Source organism: Canis lupus, chromosome 6, assembly GCF_011100685.1.
Source record: "Canis lupus familiaris isolate Mischka breed German Shepherd chromosome 6, alternate assembly UU_Cfam_GSD_1.0, whole genome shotgun sequence".
In the NCBI taxonomy this organism is placed as follows: domain Eukaryota; kingdom Metazoa; phylum Chordata; class Mammalia; order Carnivora; family Canidae; genus Canis; species Canis lupus.
In genome coordinates this window covers 23,510,027-23,521,592 of record NC_049227.1, presented here as the reverse complement: position 1 = coordinate 23,521,592, position 11,566 = coordinate 23,510,027, and the positions used below count along the sequence as shown (strand labels likewise).

Genomic DNA, 11,566 nt, shown 5'->3' with positions numbered 1-11,566 from the left:
GTCTCACCGCAGGCCCGCGGGTCGCCCGGTCTCGCGGGCAAGCAGCCAATGGCGACTCCGGAAGAAACAAAGAAGGCGGGGGAAAGGCGAAGGGGTGCGGCCGAGGGCCCCGCCCTCGCCTGTGCGTTGGGTCGCTCCTGGGCCAGCGTTTGGGGTGCTGGCGGTGGAGCTGGCGGCCTCCGCGGCGCCAGTGGTGGGTGTCCGGCCAGCCAGTTAGCCAGTGGGCAGCCTAAATGGGCTGCAGGGGCGGGGGCCCGCGTCCGAGCCGTGGGCGGCTGTCGTGGGCGCCCTTCGTGCGAGCGGAGGCGCGAAGGGTGCCGGGAGCCCGAGGTCCGCTGCGCGGCTGGCCTCTTCTGGACTTTGGACCCCCCCCCCCCCCCAGCTGTGCTCCTCGAGCTGGGAAGTTACGGATCGGTCGGTAGTTTAGGGCTGTTAGCTGTCTTCTCCTTGATTGAGCGCTCACCTCCAAACCCTTGAGAGTTGTACTCACTTCCCCCTGAAATGAAGGGCTCCCATTTGAGTGTCTGGGGGGGAGGGGGGATAGGGTGCAGTTAAAGGTATTTCCTTAGGGGAAAAAAATTGCAAGCACTTTTGTACACGATTTTTATAAGGTTCATAGACCGCCAGGTGTAGTACCCAGGGTCGTGACGTTGCACCTGGAGGGAGCTGGAGCTGAATGCAGCACTTGATGGCCAGCAGGGCAGTGAACTTCGCTTTCCTTGGGGTTAAAGTTAAAGTTAATTGCTACTCGTAGGGAGCGGCCTTTACCATCATCGCGCAGACAAAACTCAGAAACTCCTAAATGGGGTGATTGGAAGGTAAATGTTCTCGACCTTGACGGAAAGGTCAAGATACAGCTCATAAAAGACAGCCGTGCTCTCTCCTATAGTAGTAGAATGCCAACCAATAAACGTAGAAGCAATAATGGTATTAGTAATAAAAGAGGAACAGTAAACTCAAATCCTTTTCTTCTGAATTCGGTTATACCAAAAGGCAAAATGTTACTGATTACTTTTTATTGCTAGGTTAAAAAAAAAGAAGAAAACTGGGTTACGTTACAGCCTTTACTTAGCCCTAATTGTCAAAATTCAGGTAGAGATACAGTCCAGAGCCAAAAGAAAATAATTTAAAGCCAACTATCTTAAAGTAAGTCGCTAAAAAATTTTTTTAAAAATTAAAAAAAAAATAAAAGTAAGTCACTACACACTTTCTTTGGAAAGAGATGATTGGATTTAGGATTTGCTGACGGTGATTTGTGGAAGCTGAAGGGCTAGAATCAGGCATTTGACCTTCAAGAGACTCATTTTCATAGTCACTGATCCACAAGATTGAAAGTGCTAGCTTTTTTCTCCATGGCAAATAACTTAGATTCCAAATCAAATTGGTCAGTGTATTGAAATATTCTTTCACATTCTCCTTCAAAAGCAAAAAAAAAAAAAAAAAAAAAAAAAAAAGAGAGAAAGATATAGAGAGTTAAAGTTATTGATAGTTTAGTCTTTGGTATTAGTGGGTTCGTTTTAAGGACACCTTTTGGGGAAACGATTTTCCCTTGGAAAGTTTGTACAAAAATCACATTGAAAAACAGATGTTAGCTTTCGCTGCTTAAAGTCATGCTTTGGAGAAGTCCCCATCATTCTTTTACAGTCTACTTAGTCAAAACTTAGAAGCAGTCAGGAACAGCTTTCTCTGTGACATTAATATTATTTGGTGTAGTAGTAGGTTAGTGAATAACAACCCAAGTTGATTCTAAAAGGAAGTTTTGGGTTTTCATTGAATAATTCATGAGTACATCATACACCTGTCCAGCCTAATCATTATACCATTTTGCTACTTAAATTCTACTGTATAAAACCTTTTGTGGTAAAGAAGAACCAGTTTCAGAAAAGATAAAAAAGATAAAAAAGATCCCTGCTCGTAAAAGATAAAATTTTTTTTTAAAAAAAGATAAAAGATCCCTGCTCGTAAAGATAAAAATTTTTTTTTATAAAAAAAGATAAAAGATCCCTGCTCGTAAAGATATAATTTGTGTTTTGTTGCTATAGGAAAATCAGGTAAGGAGAGTTTTTAGATTGTAGTGGTGGCTTTAAAAAAATTGTTAAGTGGTGATTTTCAGTTTAATACTTTATGAAATAAGTACTTACCATGATGAAAATAATATAAACCAAAATATTGATAGTTCCTGTTGCAAATGAAAATAAAGGGAATTTTACTTCCTCCTCTCAGTATATATAAACAAAGAGAAATTCAGGCTACAAGAGTTTTTCAGAATATTATTAAAACCTTATAGTCACATGTTTCAGACAGGATAGGTGCTTAACTCAAATTCTTTTTAAAAAAATTTAACTCAGTGAACCTCTGCAAAATTCTGAGTTTATAAATACCCACTTCCTGATGTAATGATAGATCAGCTCAGAAGATGTGGCATGCTTCTTGTTTCAGCATGCCTGAAATAAAACTAAGAAAAAGGAGAGTGCCTACGTTTTGGTGAGCTAAATTTGTATCATGGCTTTTGGTTCAACTGACTCCTTTGTTTTGGCCTTCTTGAATGAAAACCCAGTCTTTTCGTTCTCCCTTAGGCCAAAAGTAACTCACTAGAATGGGATCTTCACCAGTAGTTCCCAGCTTTTTCAAATCCGAGAATACCTTTAAAGCCAAAAATGTTGGCTGGCCTCCACATAATGGCACTTGTGCTTTTCAGGTGTTTGTGCACCATGTAATGATAACAAAAAAATTCAGATGGTATCTTATCATTACAGCAGAACCTACAAATATTTTAAGGATACTAATGTACATATGAGTAAAATATTCTTTATTTAGTCTACAGACTATGTTTGGTCTGCATGTGGGTTTAATAACCCCTTTTAATTATAGGGCCCTATTTCCTATAGATTTGGCACCATTTTTGGATCTACCCAATGCAAAGTGAAGCTCAGGGACTTAGATAATTTGGTCACTTGAACCAGTTGCTCACTCCCTGCTTCTAGCTTGCCCTCCCCTTCCCTAAGAAATTGGGCAGTATAGACTGCAGTGCCTCCCTAATTCCCAAGGATTATTCAAGCAAGTAACATCTCTTGAGTTATCTGAATACTTGTGTCTTTGTGATTCAGAATGATTGTGGAAAGCTGGCTAAATATTCCAGGAAGTTAGGGATAAAGCAGAAAAATCATGGTATTATCTTATAGTCAAGGTTAAAAGGAAGATGAATCAGTACCTACCTTTTGCTTAGTTAAACTTTTCCTATTGTTTATTTGCATGAATCAAGTCATTGAATGGGTAAGACAATAGGTCAGATTTAAGAGGGACATCTAGATCAGAGCAAATGTATTATTATTTATTTTTTTTAAGATTTTATTTTGAGAGACAGCAAGCAAGTGCATGTGAGTAGAGGGAAAGGCAGAGAGAGAGAATCTCAAGCCCAACTCAGGACTGTGAGATCATGACCTCAACTGCAATGAAAGAGTTGGACACTCAACCAACTGAGCCACCCAGGTGCCCCCCAGATGTGTTATTTTTAATATCCATCTTTGATACATCCTTTGGGCTAAAGTTATACAGTCTGTCAGGAGAAGACCAAGAATAAATATTCCAATGCAAGTTTGTCACTACTGAATGGTTAACTTTATACTATTTCTTCTGCCTGACTTTAACTAAAGGATGTCACCTCCTTGTTCCTTTTCTGTTGCACCCTCCCCAGTAGGGAGGAAAATACCGTAAACACATCTCCTTGGTCCTTAGTTAAGCATATCCAAACTCATGAATAAATCTTACTTTTAGAACTTGAAAGAGTTATTAAAAATATATTCAAGTAGGGGCGCCTGGCTCAGTTAGAGAAGCATGTGATTCTTGATCTTGGGGTCATGAGTTTAAGCCCCGTGTTAGGTGTATTTTTTTAAATATATATGTGCCAGTGAGTTAAACTCTATGCAAATTAGTGTCCCTGGCAACTTCTCAAAAAATGTTAAGAGAATGATAAGAAAGTTAAGTGTTGAAACTGGTGACATATGTATAGCTAGTGGTTTTAGACTTTTCCTTACCTAAAATTAGTGTCCCGTGGAATTTTGCCACCCATCAGCTATTGTATGAAAACAGCTATTGTATGAATTTTAACTACTTTCCTTTTCTTTAAAAAAAAAAAAAAGGAAGAAGAATTCCTTAGTGTGGAAAATGACACTTTTAAGTATCAAACCGATTGCTTGGGGATATTCTATGATAACATTAGGGACTGAAATGCTAAATTCTGTCTTCAGTTTCTACTATGTGAAGCTGTTTTTACATCTGTACAAGATTTCAGAAGTGGCCTTTTACCAAGCCCAGGTGAGATGGAACCTTCATTATCTTATCACCTAGGACAGAGTTTCTCTTTCCCTACAGTTGTACAGTATTATGATTTTCCAAAGGGCTGACTCTTCACGCGAATAGCTGACTTTTCAAGAAAAGATTTTCTATGTCCAAGATCCTCTGTTTGAGGACAAAGAAATTTTTTAAATATTGCCACTTCAAACATAAAAGCTTTAGAGTTTAAAGGGAAGGCTTTGGTTACCTGGAAAATTCACTTATATGGAATAATATATTTTTTTATTTTTACAATTAGAAATATTAAGATAGTCTATGTCTAGAAAAGTTCTGTGGTAATCACAAATTGCATTGTAACTCATTACCAGTTAATGTGGTCAAGGTGGATAGAGTTAATGGTCTTAAAAGCCCTTATATTTTATAATGTTATTTATTACCAACAACACACTTGACTTAATCAGTATTTTTTGGCATTTTGCAGTGGCAAACATTGATATTTTAACCTTTCCTAATGGAATTATGTAAAAGTATGCCATGGTATATATACAGGCTTGGCCTTGTGTGCCTTATGGGGAAGCAATCTAACATATGATTGAAAGCACAGATGCTGGGGTCATCTGCCTTGGCTCAGACCCTGGCTCTGTCGTTTATTAGCTAGGCAAATTGATAACTTTCTGCAGCCCTCGGTTTCTTCATTTGTAAAGTAGGAATAATTGTAGTACCCAGTTCATAGGATTGGTTTAAGGATTTAATGAATTAATTGAAGTATTTGTACAATGCCTAAACACAAAGTGAATGCACATTGGCTTTTTGAGTGGCGTTAACTGATATGATTATTAATATTATGGGATATATGCTGGTTTTGAAAGCAGTGAGCTTCCCCCACCGCATAGTTTTAGTTACTTCACTTAAGAAATTTAGGAGTCACTTTCATCAATGTTCATCAAACATTCTAAAATAATAATATGTTGGTTTTTTTCCTCCTAGATGATTTTAATGATCTGGAATGCTCTTAATGACCTGACTGGGTACTTTCACAACAACTCTCAGGCTGACTGCTGTTCTAGCCGTCGTAGTTCTGTTTTGTACGGTGCCCCTTTATATTCAATAGCCTTCCTGCTTCCTTGGTTCCCTTGGAAATACTATCAAGAAGGTGACTGGCTTAGTGGACTTCACCTGGTAGTATCATTATGTGCTTTTGATAGCACGCTTACCTTTGTTCAGCAAGCTCAGTGTACACTGTTTGCAGAGATTTTCACCAGACATGAAAGTCGGCTTCAGCTTATTAAAATTAACCAAATGGCATCACTGGTAGGATCCACCAGTATCCTTTTCTGTGGCCTTATCTCTGATAACATGGAAATTTTACTCAATTTTCAGGCTGTTGCTGTGGTCATTGCCATTCTTGCCTCAGCCAGCCTTTACACTGGCATGTACCACATGAATCGGTTTGAACCTAAAAGAAGCCTGGAGGAAAACCTTTTCTCAGAAAGTGAACAGGATCTCCCCTGGACCTCTGTGGTCTCATTGATGAGACAGGTCTTGACGCAGAAAAACTTTTGCCTTTTCCTGGTAATGAATTTCTTCCAAGTCTTCCATTTAACCTTCTTCAATAACTTCATGATGATCTTTGCAGATAGTCTCATTCCTAAGGATGTTCTTTCTTCTTCCATAAGGAGCATCATGTATGGGGCAGGCTTTATTTGCCCACAGGTATGTGATGATTCTTCCTGTATCTTCCCACAGGAATGAAAGGTTTAACTCCTACCTAGCTTGGAAATGAAAAAGCTGATTATATCAGTACTTTGACAAAATGACTCACATAAGAGACTCAAAGACAGTAGAGTCAACGATGTTGCAAAAATGTTGTATGGTGATAGAGGATAGCTACACTTGCAGTGAGCATAGCATAACATATAGACTTGTGGAATCACTATATTGTACACCTGACACTAATATAACATTGTATGTGAACTGTACTTACTATAACTTAGAGAGAGAGAGAGAGAGATCCAAAGATTCACAGCCCCAGGTGTTATATAATATTTAATAGAAACATAATGGGAAAAAGAAATGAAAGGAAAAAAGAAAAGAGAACCTAATGAGAGTAGATAAGATGATATTTGAAACATTTTAGCTTTTGAATTTTGTTCTTCTGAGCATTCTCACTTAAACCTTAGCTGAGGTATATATATATATATATATATATATATATATATATATATATATATGAAATAAATGGCAATTTTGCTTTATCCAGGCATTTAATGTTCCTGTAACCATTATAAGGATGAGGGTTACTTGATCAAGAATTCTTGAAGCCAGGTTTCAAAACATTTGGTTTAAAGACTGAGTCCTGGAATTCTAGAACATTATTAAAATTCCATGCCCATGACTGTTACTGGAAAGGGTGTATCCTCCTTCCAAAAGTATACCAGCCTGATGGGTTGTTTTTTACACCACTTGGAGTGTTGATGAATCATATTGCTTTCTTCACCTATAAATATATCACCCCCAAATATGACTTAACCTAGCCTATGATATGGGTTTTTCCTATTTTCATAATTAAGTGACAGGTAAAATTCATTATCCTCTTCAGAGAGTGAGTCACTCTAGACAGATGAGTTTTTACTATTTACATGGTTCCAAAAACATTTAAACTATGTGGGATAGAAATAGTTCTAAGATATTTTAAGTGTTGCCACATTTTCTTATGCAAAGTATACAGGATACGATTTGTCTTTTTGAAGATTAGTTCAAGGCCTTTATCATAGTTTGGTTACCGTATATACCATAATAATAGTAAGTCACATTGGGTGCTTACCCTGTGCCATGAACCTTGCCAAGCATATCATATAAATTATCTCACCTAATCCTCACAACCACCTTTAAGGGAAAGACTCTTCTTATCCTCATAGATGAGAGAAGAGAGGTTCAGAGGCATCTGCCTTTAGAGCTGTGCACTTTTAGATTCTGTCTTTAAAATGTACTGTATTTGGCAGAGTATACCAAACAGAGTATCACTTTGGGCTTATCACAAAAGTCCCAGGTACTGGGTGTACATATTGAAATGATACTATTCGTTCACGGCACTTTGAGGTTTGCCAAGCTGTTTTGCTCCTATGTTCAATGATCCAGAATAGGGAACTGTTTGAGTTCCTATTTGCTTTATCAGATTCTAAAAATATATATATATATATATATATATTTCTATATAAATATAAATTTATAAATATAATTAAAATATATTTAATGTAAATACATTTAAATATATATATCTTCCAACTTTTAATCAGGTACTTGCCTATAGTATCTCCTCTAAGTAAAAAAAAAAGTTTGCAAAACTCTTAGGTTAAAAATAAAAAGAGGGGCACCTGGGTGGCTCAGTGATTGAGTATCTGCCTTCGGCTCAGGTCGTGATGTCAGGGTCCTGGGATCAAGTACTGCATTGGGCTCCCTGCAGGGAGCCTGCTTCTCCCTCTGCCTGTGTCTCTGCTTCTCTCTCTGTGTCTCTCATGAATAAATAAAGTATTAAAAAAAAAAAAAGAGGTACCTGGCTAGCTCAGTTGGTAGAGCATGTGACTCTTGATCTTAGTGTTGTGAGTTCAAGCCACATGTTAGGTGTGGAGCCTACTTAAAATTAAAACTACAATAATAATAATAAATAATAAAAACTAGAAAGAGTAGATAGTTTTTTCACAGCTTCATTGAGATGTAATTTACATACTATACAATTCACTCATTTAAAATGTGCAATTCGAGGTGCCTGGGTGGCTCAGTCAGTTAAGCATCTGGCTCTTGGTTTCAGCTCAGATCATGATTTCAGGGTCGTTAGGTGGAGCTCCACCTTGGGCTCTGTGCTCAGTGTGGAATCTGCTTGGGATTCTCTCTCTCTTCCTCTCTCTCTGTCCCTTCCCCTGCTCACATTCTCTCTCTCTGAATAAATAAAATCTTTAAAAAATGGAATGTGGGGATCCCTGGGTGGCTCAATGAGTTAGTGCCTGCCTTCAGCTCAGCGCATGATCCTGGAGTCCCAGAATCGAGTCCCACATCAGGCTCCCTGCATGGAGCCTGCTTCTCCCTCTGCCTGTGTCTCTGCCTCTCTCTCTGTGTGTCTCTCATGAATAAATAAATAATCTTTAAAAAATAAAAAAATAAGGTGCAATTCAATGGTTTTTAGTATATTTACATATGTAACCATCACTAGATTTTTGAACACTTCATTACCTCAAAAAAAAAAAAAATCTCATACCCTTTAGCTATTGCCCTTATATTTCCCTGAACTACTCCCCCAGCCCTAAGCAATCCTTGCTGCTTTCCTTCTTTATTCTGGACTTCTAAATGGATGTAGCTTGTATCAATACTTTATTCCTTTTTATGGCCAAATTATATGCCACTGTATAGATAATACCATTTTTATCCATTCATGAGTTGATGAACATTTGGATTATTTCCGCATTTTGACTATTATTAAGTAATGCTGCTATGAACATTAAAACAACTATTTGCATGGACACACATTTTAATTTGTTTTGGGTGTATAGCTAGGAGTGGAATAGCTGTGTTATGTAAGAACATTTTAAGATATTGTCAAACTATTTTCCAAAGTGGCTGCACCATTTTATATTCCCATCAATAGTGTACTAACATTCTCCAAATCTTCATCAGCACTTGCTACTACCTGTCTCTTTGGTTATCTTAGTGTGTGTGAATAGCATCTTATTGATGTATTGATTAGTATTTCCCTGATGGCTGATGATGAGAATTTTTTTCATATGCTACTGTCCATTTTATATATCCTTTGGAGAAATATCTATTCTCAGTTCACCTGCACAGTTTTTTTTTTTTTTACCTGCACAGTTTTTAATTGAGTTTCTTTTTACTGCTGAGGTATAATAGCTCTTTGTGTATTTTTGATACAATCTATTATCAGATTTGCAAATATTATTTGCAAAATGTTTCCCCTATTCTTTGGGTTATCTTTTCACTTTTTTGATGAAATTGGAAAGTGTGAGGCTTATTACTTTGTTCTTTTACAAGATTGTTTTGGTTATTCTGGGTCCTTTGCAAATCCATGTGAATTTTAGATTCACTCTGTCAATTTCTACAAAGAAGACAGCCAGGATACTGATAGGGATTGCTCTGAATCTGTAGATCAGTTTGGATCTATCTTAGCAGTATCCAATCTTTTGACTCATGAACATAAGAGTGTTTTCCATCTATTTCGATCTTTTAAAATTTCTTCAACAGTGTTTTGCAGTTTTCAGAGGATACATTATGCCTTTTTTCAGTTAAACTTGTTTCTAAATATTTAGATAGATTTTTAGTGAAGACCTGAGGGGCTCTTTCAGAGCAAAATACATGAGTTTTACCAAGTGATTCCTATAGATGTTTTTTATTTCCTGTTAGTTCATAGCCATGTTCTGGGTAGAGATCGCCAGATGGTTGAATTCTGATAAAGTGGAGGGCCTGCTGTGCATCTGAGCAAATCATAACAACTTTTTCTTTGTTTTTGTATTACAAAAGTAATACATGTTTGCTGTAAATATTCAGACACTATTGAAACATCCATGAGGGACGCCTGGGTGGCTCAGCAGTTGAGCGCCTGCCTTCTGCCCAGGGCACGATCCTGGAGTCCCCAGATGGAGTACCACATCTAGCTTCCTGCATGAAGCCTGCTTCTCCCTCCACCTATGTCTCTTCTGTGTGTGTGTGTGTGGGTGTGTGGGTGTGTGTGTGTGACTCATGAATAAATAAAATCTAGGGGAAAAAAGTAAAAATAGCTATGTTGGGGTAAATTACATCAGTGCTCTTTAATTGAATTGTATTGATGGATTTCAGGCTATTTTCAGTAGTTTTCTGTTACAAATTATACTTAACAGCTTTTTTAAAAAATATATTTATTCATGAGAGACACACAGAGAAGCAGAGACACAGGCAGAGGGAGAATAAGGCTCCTCGAGTGGAGCCCCATGAGGGACTTGATCTCAGGACACTGGGATCATGATCTGAGCCAAAGGCAGATGTTCAACCACTGAGCCACCCAGGTGTCCCTGCTTAACAGCTTTTAACACAGGCTCTTGTGTTTTTTTTGTGATCCATTAAGTACTTGGGGAAAAAAATGTAAGAGTTGAAAGAAAGGCATCTCTTGTTACCGCTTTTTAAAGGTATGATTGACCTCGGTATATTGCGTTTATTTATACTGTACGATTTGGTACATTTTGACATATGTATGTTCCATGAAACCATTATCACAATCAAAATAGTTTACATACTCATCACCCCCCAAAGTTTCCTTATGCCCCTTTATAATCCCTTCCTCCAGCCCTTGCTCACCCTCTCTCATCCTCGAATAAGTACCTACCTACTTTCTGTCACTATAGATTATTTTGCATTTTCTAAATTTTCTGTAAGGAGAATAATATAGTATGTACTATTTTTTGGTGTCAATTCCTTTAGTCATGTTCTGTAGGTATCAATATTTCATTCTTTTTTGTTGATGAGTAGTATTCCATTTTATGGGTATATCACAATTTGTTTCTTCATTTTTTAAAAAGGATTTTATTTATTTATTTGAGAGAGAGAAAATGCATGCATGCACAGGCAGGGGGTGGGGGGGTGGAGGGGCAGAGGGAGAGGGACAAGCAGACTCCCGCTGAGCAGGGAGCCTGTCATCGGTGTTGTGAGGCCTATCCCAGGACCCCTTCTCATGACATGAGCCGAAAGCAGCCACTTAACTGACTGAGCATCCAGGTGCCCCTCTTCCTTCATTTTTTTTTTTTTAAGATTTTACTTATTTATTCATGAGAGACACACAGAGAGAGGCAGAGAGATAGAGGGAGAAGCAGGTTCCTCGCAGGGAGCTTGATGTGGGACTTGATCGTCAGATCCCAGGATCACGCCCCGAGCTGAAGACAGATACTCAACCGCTGAGCTACCCAGCGTCCTTTTTTTTTTTTTTTTTAAAAAAAAAAAAAAGATCTTCCTTCATTTTTTGACTGGCATTTGGGTTATTTCCAGTTTTGGGCTATTACAGATAAAGCTGCTATGGACATCTATGTCTTTATATGGATGCATGCTTTTCTTTCTCTTGGGTAAATACGTAGGAGTGGAATGGCTGGGTTGCATGGTAGGTGTGTGTTTAACTTTTAAAAAACACTGCTGAAGTATTTTCCAGATTATTTTACACTCATACCAGTAGTGTAAAAGTGTTCCAGGTCTTCAACAATGCTTATGATCAGCCTGTTTAGTTTTAGCCATACTAGTAGGTGTG

The 11,566-nt window shown here is 38.0% G+C and overlaps 1 protein-coding gene across 9 annotated transcripts in view; it reads left to right on the top strand.

Moving 5' to 3' along the window:
* The first annotated feature begins 104 nt into the window (after positions 1 to 104).
* The window catches only part of LOC489976 (transmembrane protein 180), a 50,630-nt gene continuing 39,168 nt past the window's right edge, over positions 105 to 11,566 (top strand). For 5 of the 9 annotated variants that reach the window (XM_038540061.1, XM_038540060.1, XM_038540055.1 and 2 more), the window contains exons 1-4: positions 108 to 193; positions 612 to 818; positions 4,140 to 4,314; positions 5,281 to 6,006. In XM_038540061.1, the coding sequence (XP_038395989.1) occupies positions 4,165 to 4,314; positions 5,281 to 6,006 (876 nt within the window). In that variant the 5' untranslated portion in view covers positions 108 to 193; positions 612 to 818; positions 4,140 to 4,164. Of the gene's footprint in view, positions 194 to 433; positions 819 to 1,011; positions 1,147 to 4,139; positions 4,315 to 5,280; positions 6,007 to 11,566 lie in introns of those variants that run through there. The other 4 variants (XM_038540062.1, XM_038540057.1, XM_038540056.1 and 1 more) reach the window with 4 other exon arrangements.